Raw genomic sequence first — 20,482 nt, 5'->3', positions numbered from 1 at the left:
GAGGGTAACTGTAAAGCACAATGTCAGCACAGTCTTTAAGGACAATGGTTGTTGCTAATCATCTAGAAATGCATGCATTAAAAAGCTATTATTGAATTTAAATTAATAAGCATAGAGCTACCTATAATGCGTTGCTCTTAATGCATCAATCTAAATCATTGTGCAGCCCATGGCTTCCCTGAACTGTCTGTTGGCTTTAGGCACATTCTCAGCAGAGTGGTGAGTCTCAGACAGTCCTTGCTCAGGAAAGACTTCTAAGACACTTCCAATTGCTGAACCTTGCACTAACACTCTTGCCATTTCCATAACATGCTGCAGGCTTTGTTCCTCTGAAATCTCCAGTTTCACTCTGTAGTTTTACATAGGTTTAATAAAGAGGAGAAAACTCTGATTTTTTTTTTGTTTACTGTAGTACAAATAAAATACGCATTTGTTTCAGTTGCCTTTGTATATAAGATTGAAATACTTAATAAAGCAGCAGGTTTGGCAAAAACGTAGCTTATTTAAGCTTCAGTTATAATATCAACTCAACAAACTGCAACATTCACAAATAGATACCTCAGTTTTATTACTCTATAAATAGTTGTATTACAGACTGAAAATCAGCCTCATTCTCAAAGTCAACCTAAGAACCACTCATGCCTTACAAATAAAAAGAGAAAGGTATATGGCATAAAATTCCTGTGCTGGGCAGAGTGGTGAATTTCACCTTAAGAGAAAACATAATCTTTATTGATCAAATGTGATATATTAATCATAATCCTTGCAGCCAATCCACTTAATGTGATGTTTCATTTTGGAATTTGGAGGTTATATATGCTTTTGCAATCTCTTCCTTTCTTCCCAGCCAAAATACATCCTGAGACAGTCACTGGGGGAGAGAGAACGGAGATGCATCGTCATCAAAAGTGAAAAATTATGCAAATGTTTGGAAATAATATTTTTCCATTTTTTTATTTGTATTTTTATGGATTCATACGCTTTGCATCCAGTTTTTACAGCCAAGATGTTCACAATCTGTCTTAAAATGTGATTATTACTATTAATTTATACAAAAAATATCCTTAGACAAAGTCACATGAAATCTCTGAGACAGAGCACAAAAACATTTGCTTTTTCTTTGTCTTTTTTGAAAGCACATGGAAATCTAAAATATTTTCCAATTCCACTTACAACTTTGACATTTTTTCTGGGTTTTTTAAAGGGTTTTGAAAGTGCAGATTTTAAAAATATTTTAAGAAAATAATAGTGAAAACATTTTAGTAAATATATTTTAAAACAAAGATTACAATATTTTTGAAAAATAAAACATTTTAAAGGGTTAAATTTAGAAAGTGGAAATTATGTGAAATTATGTGAAATTATGTTAATGTATTTTTATTTTAATATTTCTGGCAAGTATAGATAACTGACCTAGTAACAGATTTGTTCATATTGATAGTATTTCAGAAATTAAAAAATACACCTTCTACAAATTTACCAGCAACTTCAACTTGGGCAAGGGGAATGGCACTATGGTCTTTAAACTTTCAGCACAGTCATTGAAACCCTAAAATTTTGTGCCTTGCAAATGGACTATGCTGTCTCCATACCAAAATACCTGTGAAGCCCTCTGTGCCTTTTACTGCCTTGCCAGATATTACACCACCAGAAAGTATCTGGCTTTGGGTATGGTAACTTTTAGCAGGAGAAATAACATAGGCAGAAAAAGAGAGTAGAACACAAAAAGCAAACCAAACACACATATGCACACAAAACAAAACAAACAAACAAAAAAGAAAAATTAAAAAAAAAACCAAAAGGCAAAAAACATCAACTACTAAAAGAGTCTCCCCCCCAAAACCAAAAAGACAAAAGAATTCTCCACACCACCACTCCCCCAAAAAAACCCAGACAAAGTGCTTCTATATCATAAGAGGAAGGGAGTAGAATATGAAATGCCACCAAAACTGAGATATGTCTGGGATCCTTACAAATATCACAGCCATCTATGTTTGGAAAGATTATTTCCTTGGCTTGTACTATTTGAAACTATTGGATTGACATTGGACCAGCAGTCCATACTAAAAAAAAATCACCTGGAAATGTTCTTCTGTATTTTTGGTATTTTTTTCACATCATGTGGAAAATCTTATGCTTTCAAGCACAAAATACTTTGATTTTAAATGGTAGACAACAACCACATTAGCAAAAAGAGGAAGGAGAGCTCTCAGCAACAGCTCCAAAAATATTCTTTGTAAACGAAAACTCCATCTGGTCTCCAACTCACCTCACGGTGTTTGGTTTGCATCTGCAACTGAATGCTAAAGCTAATGCTTAGGAAAATCTTCCTCTGAAGGCAGACTGTGACACTGTGACTTTGTAGTGATATTTATAAGTCATGGAAACACCTGATTCGAAGTATTTCTCTATATAACAGTGGAGTTATCTGATAGACCAGAGAGTCTAAAAGGCAGAAGACAATGGGCTTAACTGGGGGAAGAAAAGATCAAGCAAGCAAAAAACAAGTCTTGTTACAGCTGTCAGACTAGATGTTTCAGCTACACATCGGCAAGTGACAAACTCAAGATTACAATTTGTTATGTATCCTTACCTGAACAAAAAAAGGAAAACAAATATTGGTGTTTCTAACACATTTTAAGCTAATCATTATTTTGATATATGGAAACACAACCTTACAAATCTCTTTTGTAGAATTTATAATTAAACACATTTCACATTTCTTGATTTTTTTTTTCTACTGTAATGAACTTACTTTACAGGCCTTGAAATCTGGATTGCAGCTGCAAAGAATGTCACACTTCAGCTAATGACAGAAGCCTAGTTCAGGGTAATATTAGCAACACTATAGTAAAATATTACAATAGAGGCCATTTAAAGTTTATAAAATGTAACAGAATATATTAGAGAGACATGTGGGCTTAGTTTTCCATTCATGCAGATGCAATTCCTTAGACCTCCATGTCTCATCTATAACTGCGTGCAAGAAGAACCAGACCAAAACACTCCACAGAGCAGCATATAGATTTGGGGGTTTGACTACCAGACTATAAATAGATTATAGTGTACCTAGGCTTCAATTCAGTTCCAGAAGGATTTTAATCTCTGCTGTCAATGGAAGCTGAGCTGACCCTTGACTCTTGAACTCACATTTGCCTTTTGCAAATTAACCTCTCCTACCAAATGAACATAAAAAAAAACATTGGTATTGAGCTTCTATACACATATGCTGGTATGACAAAAAGTTAGCAAATTCAACTACCCTTAATTGTTATTAAATATTGAGACATTATTATGAGACACAGGGTCATTACATGATTAATGAGTAATAATAACAAATAATTATTCATTATCTGAAATGTTAAATGAAGATCAATACCCATAGTGGTTAGATTAAAAGGTTCATAGCATTTGAACCATAGGGATCTTCTGATCTCAAAAGCACATGAACCAGGGGAAATCTGTTGCATTTAGTATAATTAGTCCATTATGGATGACCTAAGAACCAGGTCCAAAATCTTCGTACAAACTGGAAAGCATTCAGGTTTATAGATACCTCAAGCAATGTAAGTTTTTAACCACTTGGAGGGAAAAGTATTTGCTTATGGCATGAACACACATTCACACCTGTTGCTGGAACAGTTTCCAGTAACAGAACTAGTTTATCACAATAACTGTTAATACTTTATTCCCTATTCTGCTAATCCCATTTTCTGTTTTATGTTAACTGACTGCAAGATCTCTGCAAAGTTTAGAGCCCTGTTGGGCTTTAAAGCTTTAGGTCAGTTTTCAGTATTTTTATGAGTACAGTCACATGGTGTTGGTTATTCTAAGAATCTGTTTGAAACCACTTCAGTTCGGCCCAGCACTGACCTGTTCTGAAGTAGAGTCAATGGAAAGGTTTTGATGAAGAAAGAGATAATGTATGGATAATAGAATCATAGAATCGTCAAAGTTGGAAGAGACCTTTAATATCATACAATCCAATCCAGCACTACCACTGTAACCCCTAAACCACTAAACCAGATCACCTAGTACCAGATCCAGACACTTCTTAAACACCTCCAGGGTAAGTGATTCCAATACCTGACCACCCTAACAGCGAAAAATCTTTTTCTAATATCTAATCTGAATCTCCCTTGTCTCACGTTAAGGCCTTTTCCTCTTGTCCTCTTGCTGCAGGCACGGTGGAGGAGAGCAGCCCCCACCTCACCACAATCTCCTTTTAGGGAGCTGTAGAAAGCAATGAGGTCCCCCTGCGTCCCCTCAAGTCTAAACCAACCCAGCTCCCTCAGCCATTCCTCGTAAGACATGTTCTCTAGTCCTTTCATGAACCTTGTTGCCGTTCACTGGACACACTCCTGTATCTCCATGTTTTTTTTAAAGTTGAGGAGCCCAGAACTGGACACAGTACTTGAGGTGTGGTCTCACCAGTGCCGAGTACGGGGGAAGAATCACTTCCTAGTCCTGCTGGCTATTCTATTCCTGATACATTCCAGGATGCCACTGACCCTCTTGGCCACTTTGGTACACTCTGGCTCATGTTCAGCCGGCTGTCAGCCAGCACCCCCAGCTCCTTCTCCACTGGGCTGCTTTCCATCCACTCTGACTTCAGTCTGTAGCACTGCATGAGGTTGTTGTGGACAAAGTGTAAGACCCAGCACTTGGACTTATTGAACCTCATGACATTTGGATCAATGAGCTAAGGGATCTCTTTAAAACCTACAGTTATTAAGGTGGAGGTAACTTTTTTCCATTCTGGACCAAAAACTCATTCAACCTAAATTTTTATGGAGCTCTTGAAGGAGGTGGCATGGTTCAGTTTCATTTTAACTATGGGCCTGTTGTGGCTCATAGCACAGTTCACAGCAGCTCAGTTGACCTCCAAATCACTGATTTGAAATTTAAGCAGACTTCAAGTTAAGCCTCTAAACTACACAGATGAAATTTTTTGAAAAGAGGGGTATACTCCCCTGTTACAGTTTCTGGTCTAGCTCATCCTCTGAACCTCTCTGGGGTTGTAGGTTGTGTGAAAGACCCAATGATCCTCCTGCTCCTGCTCCTGCTCCTGGGTTTGCATTGCTGAGTCTTGCCTTACCTTCAGTAGTGATTCCTAATCTATCCCTCTCATTCCTTGGTCTCCAAGGTCCTCTGGCCTCCTTGCATGTGTATTACCTGCTGTGCATGAGATGTGCTACCCCTGCCAGCTATAGCATTCATCTTACCCAGTATATCAAACCACAGATTTTTATCTATGAAGGATTATTACATATGTTCCCCAGGGTGGCATGAACCCAGTGCAACACACTGCTTTGGAGGATATTGAATTTATTTCCCATGATGGAAAAGGTCTTATATCTCACCTGGGGTTTTATGGTACCACTGTACCCCAGACTGATGAGGTCATTTCTTTAAGAAGAATCTCATGGCAAGAACACTTGAAATAAAAGAAATGAAAGTGTTTTTTAAGAGCAATAACATTTTAATTCAACCATTTAAGTCTAATGTTCCCAGCATGGAGACCCTCATCCCAGACTTCTACTAAAGTCAGCTGGGGAGGTTCATTTGTAGAATACAACCCCCCAATCATATCTTAACATAAATCATATGATTTAGTTTTCATGGAGGAGAAAAACTGTGATAGAAGACCTTGCTTTGCTTTTTCTTATGAAGTGGGAAAATGTGGTGAGAGTTATCTGACATTCAGTAATTGAGGTACTATGTCACCACGGGTGAACAGATCCTTTGCCAGTGTATAAAAATGCAGCCCACCTGTTATTCCACAGCCTTGGTGTGGTTCCATTCATTTCCTTAACGTCCAAGTCAGAGAAATGGGACTTTGTGGACTGATAAAAATCTAATAAGGAATAACTGGGCAGGTTCTGGCTGGAGATAGCATAACCCTACAGCCAAGAATATTAAGTATCCCTGTGCTTTATATGCAGAAGTTTAATACCCCCCCCATACTTCCTTTTAGTAGTCTTAATTGTCCTTAAAATCAAGGTACCCAAATTGATGAACCTCTTGTGGAATGCCTGGCCTACATTTTTTTGCAGAAAAAATACCAAAAAGTTCTCTGCATGTTCTCAAAGTACTGTACAACTGGTTAGTATCTTCAGCATCAGTCTATCTGCTGATTAAAGGTCCTGTGCTGAGAAATTCCCTTCTCCCCACAGATGTATTTTACAATATTTAGCACTCAGTGCTTTACACTATCAAAGCATTGTATGCATGCTATCTAATATCTCCTAATTAACCCATACATCTCCTATTAAAAAAAGCATCTAAAATTAATGTCATACGGTCCCGCTGGCTTTTGTACAACACATGCAAAGGTAGCTTTGGGGTTTTACAAGAAATGCGGGTAAGCTGAGATTCCTTTCTGAAATCTGACAAACACATAGTCATATCTGACTTTGAACAGAGAGGAAATGAACAACGATGCAAACTGGACCTTCACAATTATAGATCTGCGACTGAATGTGCACACAAACACCAGCATGGGCAAGGGCTTCAGAGCCAACTGTTTTGGTCCCTTAATGAGGCACACATCAATTGCACGGGTTTCTCACGGATTTTGCTCCCAAGTTCTGTAGAATGCATGAGAAACAAGTAAAGTCTGTCGTTTTGGTATCCATCAAAGCTCTCTTCCATGTGAGGAAGTGGCTAATTTGTCATTTCACACTCAGAAAGGCGTGAAAGGCAAAACGGAGGGAGATTAGATGGAAGAGGGGGGGGCTGTGACTCATATGAGGAGACAGTAGGCCTGATTTTGAGCTTGTGTTTGTTGCTGCATATCAGGAATAAAATCAATGAAATCATATTGATGCAAAGTAGACAAGAATGAGACCAGTGTTTCTTACTTATGTGGAAAAATTTACATTATTAAAACCAAAACACAAACCAAGGAACAAGGAACAATTTACAAATGAAGTTATGTCATATAGCAAATTTCTAACTTACAAGTTTTATTTACACATGGACATCTCTTATTTAATTATAATAAAAGTATTAATTCCAACAATGCAAATTTTCAACTTAAAATACATAGGACCTTTGAGAGAAAATCCCAAAGAATACACACATCTGAGGAATGTCAGCTCTGTGTTAAGAGCACTGGTCTCAGCAACTAAATATTTTCCCTCATCGTCTTTCATTTTAGCCTTGTTGTTGTCTTTTAATTTTCTTTTCCTCTGTATAAAACAAAGCCAGCAAAGGGCCAGAGAAACAGTCAGAGTCAGACGTTTTGAGACATAGGAGAGGTGCAGGCAGGAATCCCATTATTTGTTAATAGGATTTGTGCACATACCTCCCATGGACCACTTAGGAAATTTACTTCCAAACATCTCAGTGGCAATTTCCATTAGAGTCAACATTTCATTTCAGCAGATGGACTGCAAACTGGTGGCTACTCAAACTCTAATGAGTAATGTTCGATAATTCCCCTCTCTTAAACCATGATGATGCTTTCACTTTTTTATGGGGAGAATGAATACTGTCCCGAAGCCAAAACTTAATTTGATTTTTTGGTGTGCCTCTGTGCTAGCAAAGCTCACCCATGTGCCTGTATAGAAGCCCAGTGGGTAAATTAGAGGGTATTTTTCAGATCTGTCACACATTTCTACCATGCTTCTTATTCAGAAAGATGCCAAAGGACTGGAAATACATCTGCCCTCCCCTGAAATGCAGCCACCTCTGGGGTGGAACGTGGCAGCAAATATTAACACGAGAACACAGACACTAAATCCTATGTGAAAATTATGCAGGAAGTACAGAACACAGCTCACGCAGCCTCAGGCTACCCAGGAATTAGCTAAAAGTGTACATCTTTTCTAATGAATACATTTGAAATTATTGCCTGGTGTGTGGTACTCCAATAAGGAACATCTCATTTGGTACTGAATCCCATTGTACAGTCTCACACAGATTAATAGTGGTGGCAAGTTTTCTGATTTCAATAAGCGGTACTAATTCATAGGCAAGATGCACAAAACCAGAACACAGTATTTTTTTTTTTCTCACGGAAAATGTCCTTTCTTTAAATAGCATTTACAAGCTACGTCGATGGTGGCCTGGCTGGCTCATGGTGCCTTCGGTTTCGCTTTTTTTTCATCTCCTGCACATGCTTCCATTTGGCACCACCTTTGTTCCGCTGCCGCCGCTTCTCCCGGTGCCACATCTGTTCACAGTATTCATCCAGGCTGAAGCTGGGGCTGCTGACGAGCTGGATGTAGTCCTTGTACCTCAGCCGGGACTCCGTCAGCAAATCCCTCACCCTGCCCTCCTCATCCTCAGTTTTCTGAGTGTTTTCCATTTGCCCATTCTCAATGACATTTAGATTCAGCTTCACGATGGTATGGATGAAGGTGTGCTCCTGGGCTTTGCAAAAATAGGCTCCAGCGTCCCTTCTTTGCAAGCTGCGGATCAGCAGCCCATGCTCTGTTTTAATGATCCTTTCATCAGCCTTCAGCTGTGGGGTTGGACAGAAAAGAGCACAATAGATGAGTGTCATTGTCAAAACAAGAATGTCAGCACTATGCTGAGAGGGAGGGAAGGCTTGTCTGGCACACAGCATGGCCTGTCCCTAAGGTGCCAGTACGTGGCAGACCTGTGCAGCTGGGACAGACATCAGGAGTTCCTTTCAAGGTCTGAGTTCTGTTCCTAACTATAACATCTGGATCATGGACATTCAGCATGCAGTAGCAAAAGACACATGCTGTACAGCTGACAGGACAGACAGTAATACTCATCACACCACAGTGCAGTGAGCAAGGCTGCATTCTCCAAGGAAGGGTAGCTATTTACTGCCACAAATTCTACTAATTTTTTAACTGCTCCTTTTGAGGGACCTGTAATACACTCAAAATACCATTATGCTTATATATATATGGAGTGCTGAGGCCCTGTTACAATGAATATGAGTACTTTTACCAATTTTTAAAGTGAAATGCTATGATTCTGATCTTCTTCAACCAGGTTTTGCAAAAGAAAGTTAATCCTGGCTTTGACTCACTTAGTCATGATTAAAAGCAGGCAATGAGGTTGGATGGGCATAACCAAGTACAGTTCTTTTATTTTTAAGATCTGTGAGGAATAATAGAAAAATAATAAGAAAAGAAGAATAAGAGAAAAATAAGAACAAAAAAAAAGCAAAGAAAAGAATACGATTGTAAGTGAGAACTGAAGTCTGTTAGCATGGAGCTGTAATTTCATTTACAAATGGAAATATTAAAAAAAAAATACAGGATCTCATATGTTAAAAATGAGGTCCACCTTAAGACTAATAACAGTCAGGTAAGTTACATATCTGGTGATCTGCAACTGATTTCCAAAAAAACCTAAGCCAAAAAATAGCATCCCCCCAAAAAACAACAACAACAACAACAACAAAACCCCCAAAAAACCCAAAACAAAAAAACCCAAAACAAAAAAACCCAGGATGAGGCACCTAAGTATTTCGGCAGCTGGGAGACACAGAAGGTAAATGATTTGCCAAAGACCATATAAAGATTAGTAGCAGAGAGGTAGCAGTAGAAACTAGAACCCTAACTCCCAATTTCCAACACCAGCATTTCCTTTGAAAAAGATCCCGGTCTAGTCCAAAGCTGTTCCCTCCCAGGCGTGCTGTGTTCTGCTGCCACACAGAGGCTGCAGCACAACCAGCACCCACGAACCTGGAGCGCTGCTGAGGGCAGCCTCAGCACTGCTGGTGGCATCAGTAGCATGGAGAAAAACTTCAACTCAAGACTGAGTAGTGGGTTTAAGAAGGGAGTTGTGGGAGCAGAGAGAACCAACACAGAATCTGGAAAATTTCCCAGAGTGCACATCTGACCCTCCAGCAACTTCAGAGGATGAAGATCAGGGAGGCAAAAAGATGACTAAATTAGATTTATTCACAGTGGGTAAGCTACGCAGTGTTTCTTTATGTAAAAAATCTGCACATGATTCCCTCTGCTACTCCATGGGAAAAAATTTATACATACATATGATTCTCCATCTGTTATGATTCTAACTCACAAGTACTTTATCATAATAGAGTCTCTTGGAGCAAAGAGATGGATGAGTTGACCTTCTAGGGCTAGAGGGTAAAACTCTTCTAAGTTTCTATGACAATTACTTTGGAAGGATTAAAATATATGAGACCATATCAAGATCACCAGAAAAAAACAATACACATAGATATAATACATACAGAGAGAGAAACAGAGAGAAAGACTTTTTCTTCCTACTGTTTCAGCTTTAACAGTCTTCAATAACATACAGATTAGACAGGTATGTAAGTAAGTAGGTGTGCAAATAGATGGATAGATAGATATATGGATGGATGGGTGGATGTATGGATGTATGGATGTATGGAAATAGGCCTATGTACTGCCAGTGATACAACTGCAGCAGAGACAAGAAATCAAATGCTACAAAAGCCTGGTCAGATCTTGGCTCTGGCTGCCTGTTTCTGTGGCCAAATATTTTTTTGGTTCCTGCCTTCAGTTGACGGTTTTGGCTCAACCCAGAACTTTAATTTCATTGTTTGTAAACTGTATATAAGTCTGCCTACTTGGCACCAGGAGGGTGAAATCATACAAATTTCAGGAAATTCCTGGAAAATCGATTGTCCTGACAACAGGTGCTACATGACAAAAGCTACTTCTGATTTATCACACTGAGTTTAAACCAGAGAAATTATGGTAAAGCCAGAAGCACATGCACAGAAGATAGCAGAGAGGCAGACTAGAAGAGGTCATGCTTCCATCTGCAGAACCCATAGCATAGGGCACTAGTCATCAATTTGGTCAGCTGGTGACACTTCAGTCTAAGTAAATGTACCTTTTCTACTGTAAAAATAGGAGCATAAAATGTATAAATTAATCTGCAAACAAGGAGACAAGGGCTGAAATATGTCTAGGGCAGATGTTTCCTTGTGGTGCTGTGGTTCACAGGGAAATGCAGGAGCAGGGGCCAGGTGGAAGTGCTTGGAAGCCTGGCTGTTGCAATAGGACAAGGAAATCCCTCCTTCTTCTGCCCAGGCTTCATGTCAACGTGAAGACCCAAGTTTGAGAAATTTAGGAAAAAGCATGGGAAGCAGCAAACTTCCAGACATTTGGGTTTCATAAGGCACTGTGCAAAGCCCAAGTTCCCACATTGTCTGAGTGAAAACAGGACTGATCTCTTTGAGCTTGAGGCTTGATGCAATCACAGCAGTAGCATCTGCCTGTCAGTGGCTCTGCCAGTATTGTAGTCTAGAGCGTCTTGACAGCTGTGTACCTCCTACACTTGGAAGATCTCCAGCTGGCTGCTTTGGCTGGCTGGGTGCCAGTCCAAAGTGCCCTCACTAGGGCCTTGCCTATTTTCAGTGAAAGAAAGGCAGAATAATGGCAGATCTAGACTTGACAAGATTGCTGGACCCCCAACTTCAGCACCCTGTTACTCACAACTATTTACCATTTGTGTAGCAGCCAACACTTTCTAGTCATAAATGTGTTGACTGATGGAGCTGTCCCCCGTATGCCTTGGGATACTGCAGAGAAAGCTAACACTCTAAATTGGTTGTGTCCCTTAATCCCAGCCCAACATGACTCCTATTTTTAATGAAGCAGTGTTCTTAAGCAATGTCCTGTGTTAACCTTGGATATTGATTTAGAGTGACTGTCACCTCCTCCTCTGTGCCTTCATTGTTCATTCTTTTCTTATGCTCTGGCAGGATAAAATTATGGCTCTGATTTCACACATATTGAGCAACACTTCATTACTGCTTTCCCCCCTCACTTCTCATTTTGGTATCCTGTTTATGTTGTTTTACCCATAGGTTCAGAACTCCTCCTGTCTTTCCTCTCTACTTTCTCCCCACAGGGCTCTGGAGTTTCATAAACACCTGGCATTTCATTACTAGGTAGTAGATCTTTAACCTTTCGCTTGAATGCCTAATGTGGTCTTTGGTTGCTGACCTATAGATGTAAAACATATTTCATTAAATTTTGAGGAGAGTGAAAAGACTAGTTAGATAAAGGACATAATTTTGTTTTGGTCAGCTGTGGATTCACTGTTTCATCCCCCTCCATCTCAAAATCAGTAAATCTTCTAAAATATTTGTAAATAGGTTTTAACAATTCAAAAGTACAAAGGCTTTAATTCATAAAAGCTTGCTGACACATGCCTAAGTGTGAGCATATAATAAAACTTAAACATGAGAGACAGAGTGTTGTTCCATAGGTAACACATTATAAACCACAAAAAAAAAAAAAAATGAATCAATTGATTACCATTAGCTTTCTTTCCTTAGAGAACTATGAGCAGATTTTTTGACAATATTGTATCAGCAAATTGTACGTTTCATCCTTCATGATAAGCACATAAGTTTGTCAAAGATTACACTACCTGAATTGTGGCACACACCATAGATACTGGCAATATCTGTCAAATCTAACACTTGATTTTCACAACCTGAGTTTAACAATGGAGATAAAAATAGGCGTTGCCAATAATGATGGCAAATCTTTAAACCATCAGTAAGTTGGAAAACAACTAAGGATTTGAAAGTGCTGTGGCACCAAGTTAGGTCAATGCTTTTTGTCCTTTGCTAATGATGTGTTTAGATAGCCCCCTCTTTACAAATAATTCACATGTCAACTCTTTCACAGTTAAAACACTGCACCTGTCTGGGAGAAGAAAGTGGCTTCAAAGCCTGCCTTCCCTCATTAATCACTATGTGAAAAAATGTTAGAGGTAAAGCTGGACTAATCATGGGTTAGCTGCAACCCCTGAACAAATTGAGAGAGTGAGAAAAGAAAATGAGGAACATTTGCTGAGAATTCACATTCATCTTTGTTTTTCTATTGTTCTCTTCTTCATCCTCATCATTTGACTGGAAATAAAGATCACTCTAGGGTTTTTTCTGACATTATTGTTACACATGACTTTGTTTTTTTGTATGGGAAAATAATCATTTAGCTCCAACACAGCTGTAGAGTTAATTTCTTTTTTTTTCCTTTTTCTTTATCTTTTTTTTAAACATCTTTTTTTATTTACCAACAGCCTCAGGAAAAATGAAGAATATGTTACTGGTACGATGTCATTATGAAAACGCATGATTCCAATTAGTTTCAAGGTGAAGCTTATTCTGAGACTAAACTTTAATCTCCTACCACCATAATATATCCAAATCAAACTAGAAATGTCACATGCTATATCTCAGTTCAGAGTTACTTCTCTTCTTTTTCCATGAAACTGTAGAAAATATTAGTCTTACTTAAGAAACTCAAGGTATTAGAAAAAAAAAAAAAGCCAGTAAGTCATATAATAAAATAAAAGAATGAAAGCATGAGAGCTATAAGTAGTCCTTAGGCTGCAGAATGAATCTCTTTTTTTTTTTTCCCCATTCTCTTGAGCTCTTTCTCATTGACCTAAGGATTCAAACACTGAATTACCCTCCTCTGACAGAAGGTACTACTGGTAATTCATTCCTTGCTCTTTGCCCTCTACCTTACTCAGCAATCATCCAAATCTTAGATTTCAAGGCTGGCACTGAATCTGTGGTCAGATGCTGCTTAACAGATGTTTGTAACAAAGGAAGTCACTGTCATGACGCAAAAAACCTCCAGACACAAAGAGATATGGAAACTTCTGTCTTGGATAAACAGAAAGAACTGCCTAAAATGTGGGAGGAAACAACATCTCTTTACTCTGATGGGGACACTAGGTCACAATGTTGCATCTTGCAAAATGGCCTATCCAAAAGTGAGTCAAACTCTTCAATCTACCAAAATATCAGATGGTCATTAAGTTGGAAAACACAGCCTGGATTGTGGGAAAGGAACATGGAAAGGGTGAGACCTGCTGGAGAAGAAACTGGAATGTCCTCAAGCATTTTGGTGGATTTATTTTCACCCCTAGGTATGAGTAGAGTAGAAAGAAGAGAGTTGTTAAAAGTGATCTGCACCTATTCTGTCAATTTAGACCATATGGTTTGTTCAGTGCCCTGCCAGGGGAGGTGGCAGTTTGGTAGATCTGGAGCCACAAGAGACTCAGGGTGAAGTGCAGCCTAAAGCTGAGGAACTAATGTTTTTCAGAGCTGTGAGGCACCAAAACTAATGGCTTTATAGGGAGCTACGCATTTGGTCTTTGCAGTCCTGACACCTATTGTATACATAAAATAACACAGGAATTTTTTTGAGAAATAACTAGTATCTGTTTTAAGCTTCAGAGAGCTTCAGCAGTTTAAGACATTATGAACAGATGACGTCCCCAGAGTTTTTTATGAACTCCAGGCACTGAAACACTCTCCGTCATCTCAGTGACTAACCCTGCACGCACAGGAACAAACATGATCAATTGCGTGAGCAACACTAACCACAAAAGCACTAGATATTTGACTCCTGACCTTAAAACGGCCCTAAACTACAGGGAAATGTACTCCCACTGGCAGGAAAATGACCTGGTGACAGCTTCTGTACCACAGGAGATCCTGTCCCTCCCCACAGGTTGCTCTGCCTGGAAGTTACATTCTGAACCGTGACCTTAAGGGTGAAATGTCGGGGACATCCTGCTGGGCCAAACGCTTCCCATCTAGTCTGGATTTTGCCCTTTTCCTTCCCTCAGGAAGCTGCAGTGCATGTCTGGGACAGTGCAAAGCCATCTATTTGTAAAGCCAAGTTTAAAGACTTGCTGAGACATTACAGTTCCAGCCCTGGAACTAAAAGTCCGTAACCTAAGTTCCAGGTGCATGGAGTCATTTGCAAAGCATGGTATCGTCATCACAATAACTTACACAGCAAAGACATGCATTAAAAGAATGTACAGTGTTATTTGAGAAATCTGCTGCAGGAAGGGAGAGAGAGAGAGAGCAGAAAATATAATTGTAATGGGAAAAGTTCTGGTACGGCATTGGTTGAGCAAAGATCAAGTTATACATTAAATATGACCACACTGTTTCTGTCACATATGGTATTTTTGTCAAATTGAAGTACTTTGAAAAGAAACGTCAATGACTCTGATCTTTGGATTTGCTAGGAAGGCTTTTATACCAATGAACTCATTTTCACTGATAAGTTGTTAGAAAAACCTCAGTTTATAGATCCTCAATTTATAGATCCTCAAATTATCAAGCGATTAACATTTAACCGCTTAACCCTTATTCCATCAAATAAAAAGAGAGATTGTTCAGCATCTCTACAGACCTGGTCATTTAGACACCCCCATAAGAAATTAGGAATTTAACTTTAGGTATTTGAAAATATGTAATTTCTAGAATAATATTTATCTTAAAAAGTAAACAAAAACCTCCTTTTTTAATTTCTTCTGAAAATGGTATCTCCCAATATTATATGTGTAAGCTGAGTTTGCTGAGGAGTTCAAATTCTTAAGATCCTGAAACTAAGCTGGGTGAAAATTGTTACTATTAGAATTTTCAGGCCCTAAATCTTCGTTCGCCAAGCCTAGCCATGATGATGATAGACAGAGAGTTTTCAGGCAAGACTCAAACAAAACTAACAGCTATACACTGTCTTTAAGTGATATGACCCTCTAATCATCAATGTGTGCCTATGCATATCTATGGGCTGTTATCTTCAGACTGAAAAAAAAGCCCCCCAAAAAATAAACACTTCACGACAAATAAAATCACCCCAAGGAGCTGAAGAACACATGTTCCAACTTCTATTTTATCACAACTAGATCACAGAAGCACTGCTATGGCTTTAGGCACAATATGTGATAAAAAGGTATTTGTCTACTTTTACCATTCATAATGTAAGAAATCTGTGCAGATTTCTCCTTCAAAATTTCTTCTAAATTTGCCTCAAAGGTTAATCTAGCCTTTTAGTAAAGATTTACTTTTCTTATACAAACTGATGTCAGACTGTTTACACAGAGCAAGCCCAGTAAACACTGCTGTAGAAGGCTGCTAATCTGCAAAAATTAATGCTGAGCACTTGCTGGAGCTTCAAATGCCCTCCCACATGTGCACACATTCCCCAACTCCCTCTCAACGTGCACATCCTTGGCATACTGGGCAGTTCTGCAGTGTTGGACATCACCATGCCATCACCATTCCTAACTGGCATTTGGAACAGAACGAGTAGAAGGGGCCAAGTCACTGCCATAACACTTTTGGAAATACAAAGTGCGGAAAAAAAGTATAGCCTTAATTTAGGTTATGGTATATATGTTAGCCTGCCATAACTTTGTTCAAAAGTTGGCTTGACCTGCAGTTTTTTCTACAATCAAATAAGAAAGATAGTTGGAGCTTGGTTTCACAACCTTCAGAAGCCTATCTGAACCCGTGATTTATGAGAAAATCAACTGATAATATTTTTTCCCTAAACTGACACAGATAAAACTTAGAGGTAGCCCTTAAAAAGAGGCTTTCAGGTCTTGAAAGTGTGATTTCTTATGACATAGAAATACTACATTCTTCTCAGGGAACTGGTTGCTTGCTACAAATTTTGTAGCTTTCGTTGAGAAGATCAGGCACATGGTACAGTTGGAATATTACTTTAAAAAATTATTGAGTCTCCTCAAAACTTGACACAACTTCCCATTCAGAAAACAAACAAACAAAGAAAAAAATCAAACACATACAAGAAAAGAAAATAACAAAAAACCCCCTACCCCACCCCGCCACCACCTAAAAGTCAAAACCCTGTTAACTGACTGCTTAAATTTACTTAAAAATGAGTCTTAAACACATGGTTAGAATTAAGCAAATTGCTTCCCTGATCAAATATGTAAGTGCATTTACAAACTGCTGCCTTAGGGAAGTGGAGTGCAGTACAGGATAGTAAAGGCAAATCCATTACAGCAGAATGAATGCCCATAGGTCTTTAAATGCTGATACACTTCTGGTTGGGTATGGGCCATAATGGAGGTTAGACATGGTATTTCAAACCAGTAATCTTTTAGTGTTTAATGCACCTGTGCCTATAAATTAATTAAGTTTGGGTTTTTTTCCCAGCAGAGGGAAAAAACTTTGCCAATCCGAAACATGTGTAAGAGAAGGGGAGTAAATTAAAAGTGCTGCAGTATTATAGTCAGTATACAGCCTTGTGGGTTCTTTTTTCTCATCTGGTGCAAAATCAGAAGTTGTATTCCTTAACTCTGGCTTTCTGTGCCAAGACATAACTGGGGTTGCAACTTTGGGGCAACTTCCATGAATCACATCTCACTCAGAGGTGACGCTTTCACAGGCACCTGCTCTGACCTGGATCTCCCCAGCCTCTAGAAAGGACCAGCACATTTTCTGCACTCAGAAAGTCTCATAGGATGAATTATTATTGAGAGTGGAAGACCAGTTTTATGTTTGATAGTTGCTGTCATTTAAACTAATTTTTGTCTCGGATGAACATTTAACAAAAAAGCATATCTAGCACCTGGGACCGGCTCCTTTGAAAGGGCAGTTCATTTCCCTTCTCCTTCCCTGTTGCCATGGTTGCCATCACAGCAGGACTTGGCCTCAGACACAAAATCACTCATGTAAAAGAAAGGCTATGAAAACTCCTGAGGTTTGAAACTCACTCAAACCCAGTCCAAGCCAGTCCCAGCACACTGACCTTTTGGGTATGTCAGAGGGCCCCTTTTTCACTAGCTCAGAGAGAAATCATCAGGAAATTGTGCAGGGGGGTATGCAGCAACCTGGAGGCTTCTCCAGGGCTCCTCCACCAGTGAGGACCCCAAACCTGCCTCCCAAAGGAATTAAGGGCCATCACAAGTCTCCCTGTTTTCTACTCCAGATGCAAGGTACAATCCTTAACCTGACATCTCTGCATCAGAGCAGAGTGCTGTTTAAGAAAAATTCTCAGACTCCACTAACAAGTAAAAGAAATCAAATAAAAAGCTTTTTACCTCACAGACCATTCCTTCTCTGGGGAGAGATGGAGAGAAGCAGCAAGCCATACATGCAGTTCTTAGCTACACTGCTTAACACGACAACGGAGTGCAATTAGACACTAAATGGAGCTGAGATTTTGTTGAAACATAGGGTTTTGAACATACGTTTACCTACAGAAGTAGTTGTGTTAGTTACTGAACAAGGCTTTGACTTTTTACCACTAATTAATATTTTCTTCCTTTTTCCTTTTTTTTTTAAATTGAATGAGCATGTAAGTTGAAATAAATATAGAAATCTGCTTCTGATACAGTACAAATGGCTTCCCTCTTCCCCACTGCATGCCCCAAATGGTGATAGCAGAATGCTATGTGATACCTAAGGTGAAGCAAGGAAAAGTAAAATGACTAATCCCAATAACTCCTGGCTTTCAGTGTTCAGCTGAATTCTCTGTAGAGGAAACCTGCCCTGATGACTATAACTTACCTCTTCTCGATGTTCTTCTCCAGAGCGCTGAACATACCACCTAATAGAGGCTTGTTGGGACTTAGGAATACATTCCAGAAAAGTTGAATTAAATTCAATGCCAAAAATCACCTTTTCATCAGCGGTTTCATGACTAATGCCTGGAAAACAAACATGGTACAGGAGATTAACCCTGACCTGCTTTTTAAAGCAATGGGAAAATAGCCTGATTCAGAACAGATGCTATAAGAGTGAGTGAATTATAAAAAAGCAAAAGGAAACTTAACTTTTAGCTTAAACTATAACTATGAGGATTTAGAGGCAGCTGCTAACCTTCTTTCAGTGCAACTGGTTTTTAAAGAGGTCAATAAAATCTATATCATGAGCTTGTTCCATTTTAATGTTGGGGCTTTCACCTTTGAGGAATTTAAAATCTGACCTGTATTTTTCCTTAAAGTAACGTAACTACTAAACCTGAGCTAAAGCTGCTAAAGTTAGACTGTATGGTCTGGTCTCTTCATCCCAAGCACTTTAAAGGAGTCACAGGGCTAAAGTAAACTGAAGTTTACCTTCCTTCAGTGTAATTTGAAATGCTCTGTAGTATGTTTCAGACCAAACACTGAAGGAGCCATGAGGAGATCTGGACTCCTTTCCTGTAAATCTGAGCAAATAATTTCTAATCTCTGCATCTTCATTCCCCTTTTCAATCGGTTTTATCTGTGTCTTATCTATGTCTTATCTGCCTTAGTATCAGATTAAAGTTGTTTCTTATACCCTGTGAATAACAGAAAGGAAGGTGACAGCAGTGGTGTCTTCTAAGTCAAAAGTTAGCTCAACAGCAAAATGAATGCAGTTTTGGATTATGCTTTCAATATAATAAGTACCTATATGAGATCTATAGAAATTCAAGCTCTCCCCATTATTTAACTGTGCCACTGAGATTTCAGTAGAGCCAAACAACTTCATCCAGCCAATGAAGTCTCTGGGAGGGAATCTCACACACTGGAGCTCTAAATTTAAATAGGTTTGGGAGCCATAATGTTACTAATTATCGCAAGTGGCATAAAAAAGCCAAGAGCCTGGAGTGACCCAGGTCAACGTCACAGTTTTATGGCACACAGGAGTCATCTCCAGTTGGGTAAAATTGTCATTGATGGCACTACTTTGGGCAAAGAATTAATACCAATTTCTGTGCTAAGTCCTTTTAGATTTGTCCAATAAAGCTAACTCTTCCAGTATCTCTTTATCCTTCCAGGAAAACGTGACATTGTCAGCATTTCTGTCAGGGTTTCTATAACCTTGAGCTTTGCACAGTCTCAGATACCAGTGTTTGGACAGCCATGACAAGAAGCAAGGGAGGAACTTCTGGCCCTTGGAATGAACAGGAGTTTTGTCTTTGATGGAAATGAGATTTTACCCTGACTTTTTAACTATGTCTGCAAGCACACATGTATAGTCAGATCCCTCTAGACTGTGCAACAGACTTCAGGCTTTGACCCCATGGCAAGCAGCTCTGATTTCTGCACTGCCTCCCACTGAGGTCTGCAGCAGGCACCCAGCACCGCAGCGGCATGGAATAACCAGAGATCAATGGAAAGGGATGGCTTGTCCCAAAGCCAGTGTTCAACGTGGTGATACAATCAATACTGTTTTGTCTGGGTTGTTCACTTTAATAAGCAGTAGAAGAACCCCAGACAAAGCCATGCCTGGGTTTGAATGCTATTCATTTACTTTACGCTGCCGCAGAGTTCGCCGTGTAACCGCAGGGTTTCATACCGACAGTGCTCACTGCAAGAGAGGGGCTGCGGATGCCAAAGGAGCAAGCCAGACCCTTTGGCATCTGAAAAGAGGGTGTGGGAAAGGGAGGGGAAAGCCAGCAGGGAGAAGGGGGGTAGGTTCTTGTTAATAACAGGAGTATTTAAGTAGCTGCAGGAAGGGGAAGGGGGTGGTTTGGCAGATGCAGCTGAGCCTTGGGACCTGTGTCAAGTGTCTGTGGTAGAAGGGAAGAAGATGGTGTGTTCCTCGCTCACCCCTGTGGGTTTCCTTGTGGGATTAGCTGTCCTGTTTCTAGATGAAACATCACGTTCATCCCATTAGCTACTTTTAGGGATCTGTGTGATGTTTTGGTGTCAGGGGCACATCTCCCTGCCCTGTGTGAGTGCTGGGGAGGGTGACCCACAAGGGATGTAAGTATGCCGTCCC

General features: G+C 39.5%; 1 protein-coding gene across 4 annotated transcripts in view; it reads right to left on the bottom strand.

Moving 5' to 3' along the window:
* Positions 1 to 5,461: 5,461 nt before the first annotated feature.
* Positions 5,462 to 20,482, bottom strand: part of SEMA3D (semaphorin 3D) — a 139,279-nt gene continuing 124,258 nt past the window's right edge. For all 4 annotated transcript variants that reach the window (XM_032688655.1, XM_032688657.1, XM_032688656.1 and 1 more), the window contains exons 17-18: positions 18,302 to 18,441; positions 5,462 to 8,470 (exon numbers count right to left, since the gene is read on the bottom strand). In XM_032688655.1, coding sequence (XP_032544546.1) covers positions 8,057 to 8,470; positions 18,302 to 18,441 — 554 coding nt within the window. In that variant the 3' untranslated portion in view covers positions 5,462 to 8,056. The remainder of the gene's footprint in view (positions 8,471 to 18,301; positions 18,442 to 20,482) is intronic.

This window comes from Chiroxiphia lanceolata, chromosome 5 (assembly GCF_009829145.1).
Source record: "Chiroxiphia lanceolata isolate bChiLan1 chromosome 5, bChiLan1.pri, whole genome shotgun sequence".
NCBI classification, from domain to species: Eukaryota; Metazoa; Chordata; class Aves; order Passeriformes; family Pipridae; genus Chiroxiphia; species Chiroxiphia lanceolata.
The sequence above is the reverse complement of the archived record's forward strand: the minus strand, read 5'-3'. Positions and strand labels throughout refer to the sequence as shown.